This window comes from Microtus ochrogaster, chromosome 6, assembly GCF_000317375.1.
Source record: "Microtus ochrogaster isolate Prairie Vole_2 chromosome 6, MicOch1.0, whole genome shotgun sequence".
Taxonomy (NCBI): domain Eukaryota; kingdom Metazoa; phylum Chordata; class Mammalia; order Rodentia; family Cricetidae; genus Microtus; species Microtus ochrogaster.
This window is the reverse complement of record NC_022013.1, coordinates 64,502,547-64,524,283: the sequence shown is the minus strand read 5'-3', so window position 1 is coordinate 64,524,283 and position 21,737 is coordinate 64,502,547. Positions and strand designations below refer to the sequence as shown.

General features: G+C 49.6%; 1 protein-coding gene across 1 annotated transcript; it reads right to left on the bottom strand.

Annotated features, from left to right (window-relative positions):
- Nucleotides 1-8,153: 8,153 nt before the first annotated feature.
- Nucleotides 8,154-14,934, bottom strand: Ppif (peptidylprolyl isomerase F). The gene is made up of 6 exons (XM_005348704.3): nt 14,696-14,934; nt 13,337-13,367; nt 12,689-12,777; nt 11,322-11,418; nt 10,619-10,694; nt 8,154-9,048 (listed from the first exon to the last, which is right to left on the bottom strand). Exons 1-6 carry the CDS (start codon nt 14,885-14,887, stop codon nt 8,913-8,915), a joined length of 621 nt encoding a protein of 206 aa, XP_005348761.1. The 5' UTR covers nt 14,888-14,934; the 3' UTR covers nt 8,154-8,912.
- Between the last annotated feature and the right edge of the window lie 6,803 nt (nt 14,935-21,737).

The window sequence follows — 21,737 nt, the reverse complement described above, 5'->3', positions numbered from 1 at the left end:
CTGGACAGGAAGGATTTCCGGTTGGACTTAATGCTCACATCCAGAGGCAGCAGCCACTAAGGGGCCCAGGAGAGCAGCAGTCACCAAAGAAGGGATCTTGGAAGGATGTGAGAAACCAGCCCAGCTCTAGGAATAAGCTAGGGTGCCCAGAAAGGAAAGTCTTTCCTGATGTCACCCACTGGGCTAATTGCCCCCTTCCTCCCAGGCTCTGACAGCTACCTGGGCTTTCTAGTCTCCTATACCTTTCAAATAGTCTTGGGGGGGGCAGAGTAGAGTGGACTATGCCAGTGGGGTAGGTGGAGAAACTGAGACCGGAGGGTCCTGATGCTGACAACTGCAATGGGGTCTCAAATTATTAACAGCTTCTTTTGAACCAGGCTAAGTACCCTAGAATTGAGTTGGATCTTCTGTAAGATTAGCAAGCAGACCCCACTGTGTCTTGGTGTCCTGAGCCCAGTTCCCTATGCCTTGCAAGTACAAGGACTGGACATCCAAACAGCTACCAGGCCAGGGTGCCTGAGCCTGTTCCCCTGGCAGGGAGAGAAGAGGCTGAGAGGGAGGAGTGGAGTAGGCTTGCCTCTCGGGAGTCAGCTCTTCCCTCAGAGCGCTGGCCACAGCTAGGAGCAGCCTGTCCTGGGCTCAGATTCCCCTAAAACTTCCTCCCTCATCTATCCTGATGCCAGAGTCCCAGGGGAGATGTTAGAGGTTTTGGTTCCCCTGGCCTCCTCTCAGTTCCACCCCTCCCCCACTCGTATGAGCAAGCACACACAAACACACAGCAGGCCAGCTAGCTGTCTGCAGCAGAGAGCCCTTGGGAGGTGGGGGTTGTTCCCCTGATGACAAGCCTCTCCTGAAGGTGGAGACTACCAGCCTGCATGCCCAGGAAAGCCCTCTCATTCCCCTCTTAACCAGTGTTTTCTCTCAAAAGTGAGGAAACTTCAGAGCACAAGGGAAATGAACTTCCTGTGGAAGCAGCCTACCACTGTTCCCACAGGCCGTAAGTGCCTCATCAGGAGTGGAAGATAGGAGATAGGGACGAAAGCCAGGCCTGGGCCCTGAGCCCAGCATAGTGAGAAGTCTCACCCACAGCCGAAGGAATTCTGTTTTGGGAGCTGTGATGTCATTGGGGTCACATTTACTGGATACTGGAGTGTCCTGGCTGACATGAGACAACCCCTGGGCTTGCTTTCAAACAATCCAGAGTGCGGAGGTAGGGAACATAGGAAGGAGACTGGCAAACAGATGGCAGTGGCTCTGAGCAGGTCTGGTCACAGGTTGGTTGTGCTGTCTCTCCATCGTTCTTCCCACACTTGGGTCAGAGGCAAACTTCAAGTCAAGCCAGGAAGAATGGGTGCAAGGTGGCAGAGGGGCAGTTGGTGGGTGTGCCAGACCCTGGGCTACCCAGTTCATACACATCGTCACTTTTGCTCCTGGCAGTAACTGTGAGATGGGGGTAAGAGTAACTTGAAACCTACAGTGGGAAAGCCAAGGTTCGGAAAGGTTGAGAGACTTGAAAAACCTCTCAGAGTTGTTTCTCCACCTCTGCTTCCAGGGAACAGCAGACCTCAGGTCTGAGCTCTGCTTCCTGCAGGCCCTGGATTTGACTGTCCGTTCCCCAGCCCCCCACACTCTGTCCTGACCCCAGTGCTCCCTCATGCACTCTGTCCACTGGCAGGCTGACTTCCTGCATTGCTCAGGGAAGACAGAGCCTTGGACCTGTCAGCTCTCCTTGGCCCACAGGCTGTTACTCTCCCTTCGCCAGGCACACACCCTGCTAGTTCATTCTGCAGCCTGTTTCCTTGTTGAGTTTTGGAAAACAACAACAACAAAAAAAAAAAAAACCTTGCCCAGCATGTCATGGAAGACATTCCAACTGTGCTCTTTGTCCTCTCACCACTCACAGGCCAGTCAAGAATTCCTTCTTGCCGGGCGGTGGTGGCTCACACCTTTAAATCCCAGCACTCGGGAGGCAGAGGCAGGCGGATCTCTGTGAGGCCAGCCTGGTGGTCTACAAGAGCTTGTTCCAGGACAGACACCAAAGCTACAGAGAGACTCTGTCTCAAAAAAACAAAAACAAACAAAAACAAAGAACAAACAAACAAAAAAATAATTTCTTCTGCTGCTTTGGGGATTGAGGATTCGGGGGGGGGGGAGGTTGCCCATTTGTACAAATTAGCTGGTCCTTTGCTGTCCTCTGGTGGCTGAATCTGAGAGGTACAATTTCCTGCTGGCAACAGCTGAATCTGTGAAAGACAAAAGGAGATTTCCTTCTCTGGCTTACAGACGCTTGTGTGTGCGCACGCGCCTGTACTACCAGGTTGTCCTTGACTGGCTCTTTTGTTACTTCATCATCATCATCACCTGTCCTCAGCACAGAGCCTGACTTCACTTAACCAAGTGCTGGCGTGTTCCTTTGTCCATCAGCAGAAGGCCCCAGGGGAGAAGATCTTCAGCGTTGGTTTCCCTTAGATACTGACTTCCTTATCCAAATAACTGTGCTGTTTACATCTCATGATTGGGTCCCAACTTGTAGGCTCAACACCAGGAAAGCCCCACAGGGACTGGATTTGGGAGTGTGGCTACGCCTCTGAAGGGACAGCTGGACTACCTGCCAGTGGGAGATGACATGCCAGAAATCCACGGCAGGCAGTGACATCACAATTAATCATGGTGTCACCTATGGTTAAGCAACAAGAATGTATATTGAAAGGCCAGCTGTCTGTGGCACTTGACCATATGACAGTAAGGATCACCACTAGGATTGTGATGGGTGAGTTCTTTTGAGGATGCTTGATTGATTACCAAGAGAATACAAAACAGTTCTCAGCAAAAAATTACAGACTGAGGACCCAAAGTCTTTTCTAATAGGAAGAGACTCCTTTGCACACACTGGGCTGATTTCACTAAACATGAAACAAAACCTTAATCATGCGGGCTGCTGAACCCTCAAGGTCTTTTGAATTCACGGTCCCATCAAGATGTTTGTGTGGGCCGGGCGATGGTGGCGCACGCCTTTAATCCCAGCACTCGGGAGGCTGAGGCAGGTGGATCTCTGTGAGTTCGAGACCAGCCTGGTCTACAGAGCGAGTTCCAGGACAGGCTCCAAAGCCACAGAGAAACCCTGTCTCGAAAAACCAAAAAAAAAAAAAGAAAGAAAAAAAAAGAAAAAGATGTTCGTGTGAGAGAGCATGAAGAAGGGGATCCTAAGATTTGGAGTGGGGATGTGGACAGATTCAAAAAAAGCCAATGCTTGAACTTTTAAATGCCTGTCTGCCCCTTACCCACTTGTGTCTGAGGAGAATTGACTTCTTTGTGTAAAAATATCATAACTGGGTCTGGAGAGAGGGCTCAGTAGTTAAGAGCCCTTGTTGCTCTTATAGAGGACCCAGGTTCAGTTCCCAGCACCCATCAGGCAGCTTACAACTTTTTATTACTCTTGTTCCAGGGGACCCGACACACTCTTCTGGCTTCTACAGGTGCCTCCATACACATAGCCCTGATGCACCATCACATAAATCGTTTTAAAAAATACCATGAAATACACTTTGAAAGATGACACTGAAGACCCTCCACAGAACTCATATGTAGGTCAAACGTTAGCATCTTTCAGAAGGACGTTAGCATCTTTCAGAAGGATGTTAGCATCTTTCAGAAGGACGTTAGCATCTTTCAGAAGGACAGAAGGATCCCAGAGGAAGCATCTTGCATATCAAGAGGATGAGAAGACACCGCTAAGACATTCCTTCTAAGAAGACCGAGTAAGAAACAATTCACATTCCATTCAGTTCACACATTGAATGGCTTTTAATACGGTCACAGCCATATGTGACCATGCCCAGAGCCAATTCTTGAGCTTCTTCAACATTGTATAAAGAAAGCTCATAGCAAGGACTGGAGAGATGCCTCAGCAGTTAAGAATGCTTGCTGGTCTTGCAGATGACCTGAGTTCAGTTTCCAACACCCATGTCTGATGGCTCATGACCACATGCAACTCTAACTTCTGAGGATCTGACACCCTCTCTTGTGGTCTCCAAAGATACTTACATACCCATATGCTGTTAACTTTTGCCTTGGGAATAACTAAGTAATGCCTCCCTCACTTATAATCCTAATGACGAACCAGAATTTGATTCCACCAAAGATCCAACTGGGGGAAAACAATGAGTATTAAGATTGCTTACAGAGCATGGGAGAAAAAGTATGGTCAGGAGTATGGATGACCCACTGGCCACAGTGGAAGGTCTGTATATAATATAGGTTGATGACTTCCCTGTGGCTTCACAGATGGAGTTCCCCAGCTTATACCAGAGTCCTTTCCTGAGACCCCCAAGGCAAAATCAGAGAGATGCCTTGTAGCTGCCGAAGGACAAAGATGCCACCGGATCCTTACCAATAGGCCACAGACTCATGATGATACACAGACTAATAGAAATGGGTTAATTAAGAAATAAGAGCTATCTACACCTGAGTCACTGGACAAACAGTGTTGCAATTAATATAGATTCTGTGTGATTATTTGGGTGGGCATCCAGGAAATGAATGAATGGTCTCTATTTACAAAATGGTGTCCAATGTGGAGCAAGAATTTCCACATTAAGCCTAAGAAAACTTAAATTAAAAAAGGGTTTCTAGACCACAAAAACGGGAGTCAATTGCAGCTTCTTGGTAGCTGCATTTTGTTTTCAGATGGGTTCTGTTTACTGGCGGTGAGCAGAATCAAAAAGAAGGCTTCCTGACTCAGCATTAGCAGCAAAAAACTGCAATGTTTTTTCTGCCTGGTTCAGCTGGCTTCCTGGTTCATGCCGGCAGCACAGAGAGGTCCTGCACTTAAATGGGGTTTGTGAGTAGTGTGCCTTATTACACCTAGGAAATATTTACAGAAACTGCTTTTCATGAAGCAAAGCCCTGCAGAACCCAGAGAAATGTTAGAGTAGTGGTTCTCAGCCTTCCTAACGCTGTGGCCCTTTAATACAGTGGTTCTCCACCTTCCTAACTCTGTGACCCTTTAATACAGTGGTTCTCGGCCTTCCTAACGCTGTGACCCTTTAATACAGTGGTTCTCAGCCTTCCTAACGCTGTGACCCTTTAATACAGTGGTTCTCAGCCTTCCTAACGCTGTGACCCTTTAATACAGTGGTTCTCCACCTTCCTAACGCTGTGACCCTTTAATACAGTGGTTCTCAACCTTCCTAACACTCTGACCCTTTAATGCAGTTCCTCATGGGGTGACCCCCAACCACAAAAGTATTTTCTTTGTACTTCATAACTCTAACCTTGCCACTGTTATGAATCATAATGTAAATATTTGATGTATGACCCCTGAGGAAGTGTCCATCGACCTCAAAGGGGTTGCAACACACAGGTTGAGAACCACTATGTTAGAGTCTCCTGTGCACTGTGCTAGTGATGCCAGGAACAAAACAGTGACTCCCGTTTCACACCATTTTCACACAAAGTCGTAGGACAGGCAAAGTTCACTGTATGGTGATGGAACTCAGTGGTTGCCTAGAAAGAGATGTAGGGAAGATGCGGTAAAGACAGTGAGGTTTTGTCTTAACTGGTGGCCATTAATCAGATGTGATTTTCAAAAATCATTGATGGTACGATTAAAATGAGTGAATTTTACTGTATGCAAATTTTACCTCAGTGAAGTCTTTCTGAAAAGCTATTGTGTATCTCAGAAAACTGATGTTTGGGGTTTTTGAAAACATAAGGTGTCTATATGATGGCATCTAGGAATCACATGTAGGGTCACCACTTATGTATGAATTAGGTATTGAGGACCACTGATGTGTGCTTTAAACACTGAGGGCTACTTAATGTATGCATTTAGTACTGAAGGCTACTGACGGGACACTGATGTATGCATTGGGTACTCAGAGATGCTGGTGTATGCATTGGGTACTCAGAGATACTGATGTATACATTAGGTACTCAGAGATACTGGTGTATGCATCAGGTACTGAGGGCTATGGCCAGCAACAAGACGGGGTTTTCGGTGTTACTTAAATGGTGCTGCACAAAAAACCAAACAAACAAAAATAAACCCAAAACCTTGTTAGGCCTCTGCAGTGCTGAAAGAACAGCAGAGGTTGATGGCCTTGTCTTTGCCTTTGGGGAGTGGCTTCTAGAAAATTCTTGCATGCCTGCTGTACCCCTAGATTCCGCTGGATGGAGACACAGCACACATATCCTCAGTGAGAAGGAACCGGAAGTCCTCCCACCTTCTAACTCTAAGACCCCCCTCAGACACTGACAGCAGGTAGGTCATGGCCCAAGGAGGCTGGCTTTCATTTTAACTCGTCACTGGTACCTAGAGCACCCAAGGTAAGCAGGCAACTGCAGAGGCATCAGCAGCACACCTCTGACCTGTGCTCTGGAAGGTCATCTACCCAGCATCGGTAAGGCCTGGACTTTACCAAGTAGCACCAGAAAAAGATAAATACATAAATTGTAAAATGAATAAATATATAGATTTATAAATAAATAAATGCTTTCTTTCTATTTATTATTTTTTTTTTTCGAGACAGGTTTCTCCGTAGCTTTTGGTTCCTGTCCTGGCACTAGCTCTTTCTAGTCCAGGCTGACCTCGAACTCACAGAGATCCGACTGCCTCTGCCTCCCGAGTGCTGGGATTAAAGGCGTGCGCCACCACCGCCAGGCAATAAATGCTTTCAAAACACTCTATTTTTAAAATAAATTGCTTAAAGCAGGCGGGGGATGGGTGCAGGCCTTTAATCCCAGCTACTCAAGAGGCTGAGGCAGAAGAATTACAAGTTCAAAGTTGGCCAGGGCTATAAAGCAACTTCAAAGCCAATATGGAAAATAAAAAGGTTGAGGTGCTGGGGGCCAGGGCTCAGTGGTGAAGTACCTATGTGACTCTCTAAGAATCTCTTCGTGTGTGCCTTCTGCGCACACAACTCAGGGTTCTGCCCTTTGCCAGCTGCCTTGACTGCCTTCTCCAGATGATCATAATCCAGCCCGTGGCCTGTTCACTCACCTGCAAACTGTCACCCTGCTAGTGTGATTATCAGTCAGTCACTCAGCTGAGATCTGCTTCTCAAGTGAACTCCCTCGGCAGTCCCACTGAAGAAAGAACTGGAGAGCAACTTGTAGACATAGGCCTCAGGGTCCATGCCATCGCACCTGGGCATTCTGAGGATGCTCTCAGGACCGCTTTGAAACTACTCGTCCAATCAAGCTCCCAACCTGTGGAGCTGAACTCTGACTTCATGGAAACTCCTTGACACTGAAAGACTTAGTCTGGCCACCATGACCTCATAGTGATCAGGCCACCCATAACCTCACAACACCTGACTCAGGAATAGTATACTGAATGAATGCATTACTCACCCCAGCCAGAGCCCAAATCCCTCCTCTAGGAGTGTCCCTGCCCACCTAAGGGAACTCTTAGTCATCTGTTCACCCCAATCCTGCCCTCCTTGAGAATATAGCAATAGGAAGAATTTCAAGTTTCAGCCCAGCATGAACAGGGAAACACGCCCCTAACATTCGGTGACCTTAGCTCCTTGCTTAGCAAGACCCCTTTCCTAAGGCTCTGATACAGGGGAAATGTCATCCTCTTGTCATTACCCAGAGCTTGCTGTGATGACATCAGGCCCAAGGCCCTGCACCTGACCTGGACCACACCCGTGAGATCTAGGCGAAGCGCACACTTTATGCAGCTGAGGGAAGCTGAAGCTTGGTCACTGAACAGAGCTGGGACTTCGCTCGGAGGTAGTGCTCGTGGTGGGGGCTGTGGGGGCTGTGATCTGCTGGACCATCTCCACAGCACAGATGGCAACAAGGATGTACTCACAGGTCTCTGAGATACTAACTGGGATGTTCTCCACAGAATTCCTCAGCACAGGGCTGAGGGTAGGCCTTGATGTACAAAGGCCCTAGCACCATAAAACAAAACAAACGAAAAACAGTTCAAAGCACAGAACCTTACACATACTAACTTGAGTTGGTTCTGGCTGGATACAAGGGTACATGCCTTTAATCCTAGCAGCATACAGGAGGATCAAGAGAGTTTGAAGCTAGGAAAGGCTAGACAGCAAGTTCTAGGCCAGTCTAGCCCACACAGCAAGACCTTGTCTCAAAGCAAATAAGACCCAAACACTTAACTTTCAGATTTCTTTCCAGAGACGTTTTTTTAGAAAACAGGATTTATTATCACATTTGAGGTGAACACAAGGACTGTTCCAGAAATCTTTTACATATATTATCATTGATAAATTGGCTTTCTTTAACATATAGGAAAAGAAAAGCCTGCCAGGACACACGTTCCTCCTCAGGACAGTATGCGCGTGGGCAGGTTTCAACACAGGAATTCACATTGAGCAGACAGCCCCAGCTCACAGGTCTGCCCCCAGGTCCAGCTGCTTCTGTCCCACGGGCTCCCTTCAAAAGTCCCAGCAGCCAACCAGCAGGATTCACAGTAACTGGGAGGAAAGGCATTGATCTCGAAACTTTCACAAGAGCCCTGAGTTATGTATCAGAAGCCAGGCTCAGGGGGTTGTGGCTTGTGCCAACTCAGGTCACACACAGTACAGTGCAGTTAGTGTCACAGTTTCGCTTCTATGAGGAAGACAACATTAAAAGTAACTGCTGTCCCCACTGGTCAAGGAAAAAGTTAGGACCCTTCCCTGGATGCTAACTGGTCAGCAGGTCAAAGTCCAAGGCACACATGAATGGCAATCAAGGGAACGCTTGCATGGCCCGATGGCCACACTGATGCCCAGAAACAGGATCTGAGGAAGGATGGTCAGTTGAGAGCAGCCTGGTCCTGTGAAGGACTGTGTGCCTGAGCAGCCTTCTTCATACTCAGTAGGGGACACCTGTGCTTGGAGCACCTGGGTCAATCAACCCACGGCCGGCTGCTACTGTCCTTGCACCTTGGCTGTGAGTTAGCTCAACTGGCCACAGTCTGTGATGACAATCTTCTTAGACGTCTTCCCGCTTTTTGAGCCGTAAGATTCTATTTTCTTCACGACATCCATGCCCTCTTTGACATGGCCGAACACAACATGCTTGCCATCCAGCCTGTGAGAAGGGTTGAACTAAGTGAGAACACACGCAGCACCCTGGCTACCCTGTACAGAATTATTTGCCAAAGGTACTAATTCTCAAAGGAACACACACACACACACCCAAAGCTTAATTGAGCTCTGTGAGCTTCCCAGCTGCACTCCAGAGGACGCTGGGCAGGTTCTGTCACCCTGGGCTTTGACCTGGTACCTTGATCTGAATCTTGGCGACCTTACCTTTGAGAAGTGAGCTTTACTTATTTTGCCCAGGAAAATGATGGGCACAGAGCTGCACAAACAGTCAGGTAAGACATTGTCCCAACAGACGACTTCAGCAGGCAAACTGAGAGTCGGGTCAACTGGGAGAAGCCTGGTGCTGAGCAGCTCCTGACTGTGAGTTCCAGGAGCACAAGAGGGACTTAGGGGCAGAACTGCAAAGCCCATTAAGGCTTCCATGACAGGAGCAAAGAGTGTGGAGCCAGCAACAACATGCCCAGTCCTGGCAGCCCTGCATGGCTTGGACGACAGAGGCAAGAAAACGCCATCCTGTCACTTAGGTTTCTTTCAATCTTGCAAGTGGGCTTTCTAAAGTTCTCAGCTGCTGCCTCTCAAGCCCGGGGACCTGAGGGCTGGAACACCGAGGACTGTTGTTTAGTGGAGGTTCTACCAGGAAAAAGGCATTTCTACACAGCAGTGATGGAGGAAGGTCATTGGTTAATTAAATAAAGAAGCTGCTTGCCCTGATAGGTTAAAACATAGGTGGGAGGAGTAAACAGAACAGAATGCTGGGAGGAAGAGGAAGTGAGCTCAGACTCAACAGCTCTCCTCTCGGGGGCAGACGCCTCAGAGAGACGCCATGTCCCGCTCCCGGGCAGACACATGCGATGAAGCTCTGACCCAGGATGGACGTAGGCTAGAATCTTCCCGGTAAGACCGGTGCTCACTAAGACCGGTGCTCACAGATTATTAGAGATGGGTTGATCGGGATATCAGAATTAGCCAGTAAGGGCTAGAGCTAAAGGGCCAAGCAGTGTTTAAATGAATACAGTTCCTGTGTAATTATTTCGGGTAAAGCTAGCCTTGAGGGCAGCAGGGTGCTGGGGACGCAGCTCCGCCACTCCTAACACAACACAGCAGGGAGCTGAAAGGTGGGGTGCTGTGTGTAGCCGTGCTAATGGTGTTTGAAGGAAACTTGCTTCAATAGCTAGGAGTCTACAAGCATGTTCTGTGGTAGAAGCAAGCCAAGAAAGCATCAGGTTAAGCCAGGCAAAATGGCTTCTACTCAGACAGTGATACTGATGCACCTTCCCAAATGTGGGGTAGAGGAACCCTTTTGTGTGTGTGTGGGGGGGGGGAGTGCAGGTACAACACAAATCAAATTCTAGTCAACAGCACCACTGGGAAGCATAGGTGCGACATAGTCAGAGAACAGCCCAAATTGTCCCTTAATATTTTCCCTGTCTCTCAAACAGAAGTACAGTGAGGAGCAAGTCGCTGGACCAGAGCAGATGGTCCAGCTACACACCGCCTGTGCACAGACCTCCTCGGGCTTCATTCTCCGAGGCCCTACAGTGTGAACTACTCACCAGTCTGTCTTTATTGTGCAGATAAAGAACTGAGAACCATTGGTGTTGGGGCCTGCATTCGCCATGGACAGGACACCTGTGGGACAAGCAGAGAGGGCTGTGTCAGATGAGGAACGGCCTCGGAGCCGCTGCTCAGAACAGATGGTTCACATTCATCAAGGAGGTGTGAACTTGCAGACGCAGGAACCAGAGGGAAGCAGCGCTAACATCCAGACCCGGGAGCTGTGTGCTTTGGCTGCCAACTAGTCTTCTATGGAGGGGGGTGCTGGGGTGGAAGGGCCGCAGGGATCTCAGTGCAAGTGTTCAGTAGATCCCAAGATATGGCCTCTACACCTTCCCACACTCTGCCTTGGGTTCTACTTAAAGACTCCCCAACCAAGTTTCCATTGGGAAATTTGGTTTTTGTTTGTTGAAACAAATCTCAAAATGTAGCCCAAGATGGCCTCAACCTTTAGGGTCTCCAGTTTCAGCTTCCCAAGTACTGGAATTGCAACAGAAAGGCTGGCTTTTACAGAGTTAAAAGTGAGAAAGTCCCAGGGAAACCCAATGAGCTGGAAAGGCTGAACTGCCTGGATGCTAACAGGAGCATGACAGGATATCAGGCAACTGTGGACCACACCTTCCCTGGGTGGCCAGGTGTGGCAGCATCCAGAAGGCACGGAACAGCACAGAGCACTAGAGAGGGGCTCACAGTCCCACATACCTGGCCCCACATGCTTCAGTGTGAAGTTCTCGTCAGGAAAGCGGCTTCCGTAGATGGACTTCCCTCCCGTGCCATTGTGGTTGGTAAAGTCACCAGCCTGCACAGAGAATACCTTGTAAACTGGTTACCACACAACTGGCAGTGTGGGTCCCCTGAAAAGGCAGCCCAACCCACCCAAGGCCCACCTCAGGCAAAGGGGCCAACAACCATCCAGTGTCTGAGATAAAACAGGCAAAGCTAAAACCAAACCTCTGGAGCCACACCAAAACAAGTCTGCTTTCTTGTCTGAGCTAGTTTTTCAGTAACCACATGCCTGAGGTTCTGATTTTCAACCCACAATTCCTCAGAGAGTCACAAGCAGGGGACCAGGGGTCCTGGTCTCACAGCTGGGCTGGAGGGGAAGACCAGTTCCCTAGGCTGTCCCCTCTTTTGCCCCAGCATCACTCTCCCCAAGGTCAAGCCCAAAGGTTTTGCAGACACATGACACAGGGGAGCTGGGAATCTTCCTCAGAGAGCCTGAACAGAAAGAGTACAGCAGCAGTTCCGTGCCCAGTTGGTAGTCATGGCCGCACTGTGGTTTCTCTGAGACAGGACCCTTCAGTGAGAGGTGTGAGCTGCTCTGTCCAGCTAAAGCATCCACAGATACCAATAAGCTGCCCCCAGTCATCTTGCCTGTGCCTCCAGAGGCCACTACTCCAAGCCATAAAAAGAGCTCTCCCAAACTTCAAGCCCCTTCCTGAACACCAGCTACCGCCTTAGTGCCTACCTCATCTACCAACCCCAGGGGGAGCTCACAGAGCTTGGCTGGGTTCAGCTAGAGCCCTGTGTAAACAGAGTGTCAGCAGGTACAGTCCCAACCCCCTGTTACTTGGTTACAGTGGGAAGAATAGGCAGAAGGAACTTCAGAGAGGCCAGGACATCTATGCCCATCTCTAGCTCTCCTGGTCTCATTAACCCCCGACCTTGAGTTTGCCCAAGAAGTTTTTGTTGCAAACACCTACCCCAAGCCTGACACAGCAATGCTCACATGTATGCAAAACAGGAAGAACATGTAACTAAAGGATGCATTCATTTAACTGGGAAAAACCCTTCACTAGGAAGGCAACTCCAAGTCCAAGCGTGTGTAATCCCGATTTAGCAGCCTTCCTCCCGTCCCCTCCCTTCTCCCATGCCCAGTGCTCAAGGCACACAGAATGCGACAGTTAGAGACTGTTCTACCCCAGTGCCCCTTCAAAGCCTTAAGATCCACCCCCGTCGGCAGCCTTCTGCTGTGTCCCTTCCAGGCACCAGGCCCTTGCTTGCTTATTAGTGATCCTGGGCATCACCGCTGCCAGCTCCGTTCACAGCGGAGGCCGTGTTACTGTTACCTGGCACATGAAGGATGGAATCACCCTGTGGAAGGTGGAGCCTTTGTAGCCGAAGCCCTTCTCACCAGTGCACAGGGCTCTGAAGTTCTCTGAAGAAAGAGGGAGGAGAGGTAGGTTAAGGGCAGGCCACTCCTCCCTGCCAATCTCCCCCCCCCCAACCCCGTGAGCTGTGGGTGTGGAAGGACCCTGCCTCTCCTTGCTTGTGAGTTCATTCCTGATCACAGCCTTCCCTACCTTGACCCAGTAGCAAACACTGTGACTAGGAAACAAGCTCTAAGCTGGGCCAGCCAGGGTACCAGGGCAAGCAGCCCACAGACTATGTACCTAACCCGGACCTGCACCAGCCAGGGTAACAGGTCAAGCAGCCCACAGACTATGTACCTAACCCCTGACTTGCACCATCATGCTGGAACTGGTTGGAAGCTATGTCTGGGAGCTTTCACGGGCTGTCCCCTGGTTCTGCGATGTCTAGCTACCCTTGGACTGGTTAGCAGAGCTGACAGCAAGGTTCAGAGAGGGACAAAAGGCTGCCTCAGGGAACCCAGCGGCTGGGCTTAGGTTGAAACTTCCATTTTATCATAGTCTGAGCTTTAACCCCTCCTCTAAGCCCATCGGCCTTGCCTGGCTCACTTTCCACCTCTGCCTTACCTGCTGTCTTTGGCACAACATCTGCCTTTAGCTACAGGAAGGAAAAGGAACAAAAAAAGAATGGTTAGTCCAGAAGCAGGTGTAGGAAAGAACCCCCTCGCCATTCACACCCAGCTGTCAAGGCACCATGAGAAAGAACCACAAGACCATTCTTTTCCTATGACCTCCAACCCTTCTAGAACAGCCAAAGCAGCTATCGTTTCTGGCAGCTGCTTCCTGAACCCATGGTTTGCTGGAGGCAGCCTCGGTTTCTTATCTATCGGACCAGTGTCATCCAGGGCCACTTTCTGGGTCAGAAGAGGCAGCTGGTGGCCCTCAGCATGAGTCCCTGGACCAAGAGTATCATAGTTAGAACCAGCTGCCATTCCTCAGTGCAGAGAGAAACTGAGGCACACAAAAGGGAAGGAGGGGACAGTTAAGGAAAGACCGTAGCCTCATCCACGCTTGCCTCTCGCCTCTCAGCTTCTCTTAAGAATCCCTTGGTGCTGGTGCACGTCTTTATTCCCAGCCATCTGGAGGCAGAGGCAGGTGGCATCTTGGAGTTCAAGGCCAGCCTGGTTTACAGTGTGAGTTTCCAGGACAGCTAGAGCTACACAGAGAAATCATGTCTCGAAAAAACATTACAAAATAACATCAAAAATCCTTCTTCAACAAAAGGAGTTAGGGATGGGGAAACTGAGGCTTAACAATAAATACCATCCCCCTCCCCCATCCCAATAAATAGGTCAGTCAACACTAACTGGTCCCTTTGTTTAAAGTGGAACAGCCTGAAGGCAGCTAGGGCCTCAGACCCACCTTAGTGACTATTTCCTACTTTTCTTTTTAAGTAAGGGTGGAACAGGCGCTATTGCTGAGTATGGACTTCAGAGAGTGTGTAGGATTGGGCTCCCGGTCGAACCACCTTCCCACTAGCATTCCCCAGGCCTACTCCTAAGTAGCCGGGAGTTGGGGGAGGATCGGGAGTGCGTGGGGTGTTAAACTCAGGCCACTGCGTGAGCACCCGGCAACACCTGGACCTGAGACACCCACCTCAGAGCTCTGGGTCCAACCTCGGACGCAGAGGGTCTCAGAAGCCCAACCTCGGCACTGGCGCGCCAGGAGTCTGATACTCAGCGCGCTCTGACCTTGACCTTTTCTTCCACCCCCCCACCCCCTCTCCCCCGCCTCCGTACTCCTCCGTGTGTGGAAGCGCCCAGGAACAAACCTAACTGAAGTCGCCTCTCTGAGACAGGGAAACTGAGGTCCAGGGTTTGGAAGTGAGAGGCCCAAGGTCACCCGGCGTGCTAGGCACAGAACGGTGGCCAAGAAGTAAAGTTTGCCCTATGCCCAAGCTGGGCCGATCGGGTCCAGGGTCCTCACCTCCAGCACCACGCGGCCGAGAGGCTGCCCGTCGGCGCCCACGTCCAAGTACACGAGAGGGTTCCGGGAGGAGGAGTTCGGGTCGCGTGCTCCGCTGTCGCTGTAGGCGCGGGTCGCGGAGAGGAGCAGCGTTGCGGAGCGCTGGCCAGAGAGCAGGCCGATCAGGCGGGGGCCGCAGCGCAGCGCCAGCATCGCGGTCGTGGATTGGGAGAACGCGCTACGAAGAAGGCACAACCAAGGTCACACGACCCAGGAAGCGAACCTAGGCCACGCGCCCGCCGCTTTTATTGGCCGGCTGGCTTCGGGACCACGCCCCTCCGCTTACGCCTCCTCCACGCCCCCTCAGAGCCTGTTCGATTGCGACTCCTGCTGGCTTCATTGGGCAACACAATCAGTTCGTATGTCGTGCCCCAACCCCCAATCGGCGCACACAGAGCGGGAAGTCCTTTGAAAGCGCTTCTAGACCGAGAGAGGCTGACCCTGAGAGTCAGAAAGATGTTCTGAGGTGGATTAGAAAGGGAGAGATAATAAAAAGAACCGACAAGCAAAGATACCGTCTAAAATATACACAAGTGACCCCAGGCCTCCAGATTCTTTGCTGTTAGAGATCCGACCCTCCACCAGCAGGACTGAAAATGCAGCTTGCTCAATGGTGCATCCGCCAGGCTTCAGTCTCAGGATGATCCTCTTCCTCAGCTCGCACTGACAACCCTTGTCTCCACCACCTGCAGCCAGGCCGGGAAGGTGTAGCATTAGGTCTACACCCACTAGCACTCACCTGGAATACACCTCTTTGGCAGCTGTACTGCACCTACAAGTAACTTAAGCAACCATAAGGGATGCCAGGAAGTTGGCAGTGCATGATGCAAAAGGAAAGGCGGTGCAGGAGAGCCAGAGCCAAGGATCCAAGCTCTTCTGAATTGTGCATAACAGCAGCCCGGAAGCAAAGGAATGCCGGGAAATGAGGGTACGAGGACCAGCCAACATATTTGGTCTACAGTTGGGAAACTAAGGCTCAGAGAGAAAAAGTTTCGGCTAGCGCTAGAGACCCCTGGTTTCCTACTGCTGGCTTGCACCAGCAGTTCTGCAAGGGGGAAATGGGAAATTTACCCTGCTCTTTTTTTCACACCCGTCCTAGGGAAAAATAAACGAGAGAAGCATATGTTTACTGTTAAACGCTGTGCTGCGGACAACAGTGATGGGTCTAGCCTAGACTAACCGATGTGGGTATGGCTTCAGAGTAATTTGGGTCTGGGTGGGTAGAGGCATTTCTACTTCAAGATCTCAGTAGCCTAAGAGACAAGAGAAGGAGAGGAGTTGAGCCTTGGGAGTAGGGGAGCCTGGCATGCCCCATCTAAGAATCAGCTTGTGGGAAGGCATCCAGCAGGCAGGCTGGTCCAAGCAAATCCATGAAGTCAGGGCATGCTCCCTGAGTCACACACACATACCAGTTGGACCCCTCTTGTGAAGGTTCACAGCCCAATGCTTTGTCAGCATAATGCTTTGTGCTACTAGCATGGTTGGCTGTTTCCAAGGCCCCTAGTCTAGGGGTGGACCTCACCCAACCTTACAGACTGCTTCTTCTTAATTTTTATTTTATGGGCATGGGTGTTTTGCCTGCATGTCTGTCTGTCTGAAGGTGTAGGTATAATGGTCTGTCCTGTCCCTTTAAGAGAAAGCCCCGCCCACTCCCCCACCCCACCCCAGTTGTCCATCACTGAGGCAGGCAGATTTTCTTTGGTTGTTTGAGACAGGGTCTTGCTGTATAGACCTGAAGAGCCTACAGCTCACTAAGTAGATCAGGCTGGTCTTGAACTTACATAAATTCTCATGTCTGTGCTTCCCAAGCACAGGGACTTCAGATGTTTGCCACCTTGCTCAGCTTGGGAATTCATTTTAAAATAAAATTAAGCATGAAATGAGCCATGAAAAAACATATCCAACACCTGGACAAGGCAGGTGCAGCGTGATGGCTCAGGCAGGTGTGTGCGGCAGGGGCCAAATGTTGCAGCCATCACATAAATTGGGATTGTCTAGAGAGACTGGCAGCAAGTGCTAGGGTGCCAGCAGGTGCCCTCTGTGGGCACAGGGTGTGGTTCCGTCCTGAAGGCTGTGTAGGTTCCTAGAGGTGTTTCATTTCTTTGAGCCTCGGTTTCCTCATCTGCACAGAGGAGTGAGTAATTCATATCTCAAAGAAGTGGCTCCTGTTAAATCGGATGGGACTTGAACATATGAACGGGTGAGTGAGAAATTAAGGAATGAATGAATGAATGAGTGAATGAATGAATGCCTTCCTGTCCAGGCCTTACTGGCAGTGCTTTCTTGGGTTTTGAGGCAATCTCCTTCCACTGTGTAACCCACACCAGCTTCAGACTTATGATCCTCCTGTCTCCTGAGCGCTGTAGTCATAGGGCATCCCACCATGTCTCGATAGAAGGGTGAATTTGAAAGCATGATGTTGGGACCTTACTTGGGGTTCTTTGCGGTTTTATGATTGAGTTTTGCCCTTCTCATCCAGGACTCCCCTAGGGGAATCCCAGTCCCATCCTTGCCAGCCTGGCACGTCAAATTTGAGGGAAGTGTGAACTTTAGCCTTTAGGCATGCACACGCGGCCGGTGAGGCCAGCTGGCCTGCGCTGCGTCTTTATTTCATGGAGGGCACAGGGGCTCTAAGTTATGGTAGGGGAAGGCTGCAGAGGAGCTTAGGAGAGCTCTTTTCACTGTATAGAAAACAGTGAGACTCAAAAAGTTATTCTTCCCACTCCACCCCTGTGGAGGCAGGCAGTCTGTACACTGCTTCAGGTGATCCCCGGGAGACACCCACAGCTCTGTGAGGGTGGGCTTGATCTAACCAAATGTTCATAATGACCAGAGCACAGCCGGTGGAGAAGGGCCACCCAAGATCTTTGTGAATCTGTGATTTCTTCTCTGAGCTTGTGCTTTGTTCCTCTGGCCCCTCTCATTCATTCAATCTCCTCTGAATGTGTCTTTCTCTTACACACACACACACACACACACACACACACACACACACACACACACGCCACTATCTGTCATATCACGGAGAGACACAAACAGCCTAGCAGGGGCTCCTGTGGAGGGGAGCCAACCTGACAGTAGCTACATGCAAAATCTTGGACATGTGTCTTCTGCAGCCTTCCAATCACCGTATGTGTTTGAAAGTTGGCCCTCACCTCCAGAAGAGCCTTGGGGTAACTACATCCCCAGCTCACTCTGGCCTGCAGCCTCCTGAACAGACGCCCCAGGTGGCCCATGGCAGGACGGCTGAGCTACAAAAACTGGAACAATGTATATCCGTCATTTGAAGCCACCAAGTGTTGGTTCACTGCAGCTCTAGGTAGCTAATCCCGAAAGCATCCACCTCAGGCACAACCCTTAGAGGATCCACTGCTCCATACTTAACAGTTACCGACCTACCATCTCAGCAGGTTTGTGTCACCAGCTGCCCTTGGCTGAGACCACATGGGCACAGGCAGGGAGAACGGGCTCAGGAAAACAAGACTTGTTTGTCTCTTGCTCAGCACAAAGCCAATTTATACTGTTTCTCTAAAGGAAACGAATAGGAGATTGGAAGAAGGGGAGGGGAGGTGTTGGAGGAAGGTATAGGAAGGCTAAACTGAGCTGCTTAAAAATAGCAGCTAACTTATTGACACCATACTAGGCTTTGCATCAAGACGACACCCCTAGCCTCAGGACAGCACTGGGGATTACTGTCCCTGTCTTATGAGTGAAAGAATGGAGGCCCAGAGAGGGTTAACTCTTCCTCCAGGGTCTCACTAGGATGAAGTAGTAAGTGGACTTCTTGCCATCTTATCTTAATTGTTTATCTTTCTGCAGGATCTAGTGGGTCTATGTGACACCTCTGAGGTAGAGTGGTCACAGATACCATTGTTCCACATAGCCTGGCATTGCTTAGTCACATAGATTCATGAACCCAGCTAGTCTAGTTTTTTGGAGACAGGGTCTCTCTATTCACCACTGGCTGTCTTGGAACTTACTATGAGGACCAGGTTGATCTTGAACTCACAGAGACGCACTTGCCTCTGTCTACCGAGTGCTGGAATTAGAGTTGTGTACCACCACACCCAGCCCAGCCAGTCTTTGTTTGTTTGTTTGTTTGTTTGTTTAGAACAGGGTTTCTCCGTGCAATAGTCCTGGCTATCCTGGAACTTGCTTTGTAGACCAGGCTGTCCTTGAACTCACTGAGATCCTCCTGTCTCCGCCTCCCAGGGGCTGGAATTAAAGGCGTGTGCCACCACTGCACAGCTTCAGCTAGTTTTGATAACTCTGTAAAGAAGGGTCCCAGGAGGTTGATTTAGACTTGAACCCAGGCCCAGTTCAGTGCACAGCATGTACTCTCCTCCCGTGTTCAGACCTTCTTGGCCTACAGAACCTATACTACCAGCCCCCAGCCACATAGCCTCCAATAGCTAAGTACCATATAAGCCTGCTGCCCCGAATACACTCGTGTTCACAATTCACACCCAGAGCAACAAGAACCAGCCCAGATTTACTCTTTGTGCAGGCAACTTCTCCACCTCACTTACTTTTTATCTTTACAGTAGCATTTTCAGTGCTCTGGTATCCCAAAGCAAGGGGCCCACTGCCAGGTTGCCTAGGCATGGTGCTTGGGCTTTTGCCAGTGCTGCTTGGTCAGATCTTGCCTGAGCTCTGCTCACCACAGAAATCAAGAGCCTGCAATTCTGCAGCCTCCCTCCCTTCTTATGGTCTGTCGGCACACACGGTTTTCTTCAGTCTACTGACTGGGTCCTCTAAGTCTTGCTTATTAATAACGTTGGAGGTCTTTCCTTCCTCTTTCCATGATGTTTATATGCTAATCAATCGCCACTATTACCCACCACTGGTCACCAGTTTCCGTCTTTTCTTCCTTCTTCCTATATATATAATAAGGCTGAGGTCTGGGTAAAAATAATGACAGGTGGTCACTGCAAGCACTCAAACTGTGTCTCTACTCTTGCCTGGCCCTGGAGGACACATTCTAGTGTGACACCACTCTTTATAAGTGTGGCCTCTAAAACATACGGGAGGGACATGAGTCAGTCAGAGCTAACTGGCTTTGTCTAGGGCTAAGCATGCGGCCAACAGTCTGAGTTCCGGCCCAGCTCTGCCTAGGGCCTGAACTTGACTCCTCCTGCTAATACTGTTGTTGTTGAATTTTAGTAAAAAGGTCAGCAGGTCAGGATGAGAGAACTCTCAATCTCTGTGATAGGCATCTCTGGTATTTAGCTCTCGCCGGCTGATTCCTAAGTTAGAGTGTATGTATCACAGGTCCTGGGCTCATCCTCTATGTAGGAGACCACATAGAAGCTTCAGCTCCAAGGGGACTGTCTAATAATTCAGCAGAATTGGCTCAGAGGAAGGAAACGGGGACCCTGTGAATCAGGGTGTGGAACAGATTGTACTTATCTCTTTGCTGAAGAGGGAAGTAGAGCATATTGCCACTTCTAGAGAGGCAAGTGCTACATGGAGACACGGTCACAATGCTCCACCCTAGGCCTGACCAGAGCCAAGTTTGCACTAATTTAGCTGAAAGAACTTTCCATCAATTGGCAATATTGCAGTGTTTTGAAGTAATAAACTCCCCATGACTGAAGGTGTGCTGGACATACTTACAGCATGTGTGGTGACCCACGGTGACCTGGGGGGCTCTTTCCAGTTCTCAAACTGTGACTCAGACCCTTTCAATGGATGCTTCTGGAGGAGCATCAAGTGCAGAACAAGGCCTCCTCTAAATGCAAGGTCAAAGCTGTCTGTTGACAGACTGCCCAACAAAGTGCAATATGAAACCACAAAAGCCGGGAGGAAATGTTGATAAAGTTGCTGGTTTCAAAATAGTCTGTGTCTTCTAAGCGTGAAGGGTAAGGAAAGGCCTGGAAGTGTTTGGAGACACTGTTCGCTGCAGTTCTCATTACTGTGGCAAAACACCTAACAGAAACAACTAAGGGAAAGGCAGCTTGTTCTGGGTACAGTCCATCGTATCAAGGAAGCCATGGCAGCAGGGATACCTCTGGCAGAAGGAGCACACAGTGGCAAGTCTTATATCTTGGTTGGTCAGGAAACAGAATAGGACTGGAAACAGGACCACCTTCAGTGACCCACCAGCCAAGGTCCTACAATGCTGTGGGACAATGGTCTTTTATCCTGTCGCTTGTATTATTTTTTAATAAAACACTGATTGGCCAGTAGCCAGGCAGGAAGTAGAGGCACAGCAACAAGAATTCTGGGAAGAGAGAAGTTTCAGTCTGCAGCCTCAGAAGAAGCAAGATGCGACCACCTCGCCGAAAAAGGTATCAAGCCCCGTGGCTAACATAGACAAGAAATATGGGCTAATATAAGTTATAAAAATTAGTTCAATAAGAAGAGCCTGAGATACCGGGCCAATCAGTTTATAATTAATGTAGAACTCCCCCAAACAGGGCTACCACCTGGTAGTCAAATGTTCAAACACATCAGGCTGTAGCAGACATTCAGACCAATCCTAACAGTGGCATACTTTAAAAAAAACCCTCTGTGCTGCAAAAGCTGCCATTGGCACAACTGGGGCAAAAAAACCTGTATTTCTGTCTTTCTTGTTTTCCTATCCATCCATGTTTCGAGTAAACGCCCTTCAGAAGTAATCTCAGGGATGTCAGTGTTTAGCTTGGATAATTGGAACAATACTTTAGGATACAGATGATTCATGTTTGCTCGGTCAGCCTTCCTAGCCAGCTTGTATCTTCATCCATCTTAGACATGCCAAAGACCCTCAGGTGGAAGGAAGAAGGGAGTGGAAGGGAAGAGAGTGAATCAGGGAGAGAGAGAGAGACAGAGAGAGAGAGAGAGAGAGAGACAGAGAGAGAGACAGAGAGAGACAGAGAGACAGAGAGAGACAGAGACAGAGAGAGACAGAGGGAGAGAGGGCGAGAGAGAGAGAGAACCTTAGACAAAATAGAGAGAGAGAGAGACAGAAAGAGAGAGAGAGAGAGAGAGAGAGAGAGAGAGAGAGAGAGAGAGAGAGAGA

Bases quoted from the DNA above. Each gene is read 5' to 3' on its own strand.
- Ppif (XM_005348704.3), bottom strand. From the start codon at position 14,887: ATGCTGGCGCTGCGCTGCGGCCCCCGCCTGATCGGCCTGCTCTCTGGC. The intron at 12,778-13,336 runs GTAAGGCAGAGG...CTCTTTCTTCAG, and splicing joins TGTTGTGCCAAAGACAGCAG to AGAACTTCAGAGCCCTGTGC. The intron at 10,695-11,321 runs GTATGTGGGACT...CTTGTCCCACAG, and splicing joins ACTGAAGCATGTGGGGCCAG to GTGTCCTGTCCATGGCGAAT.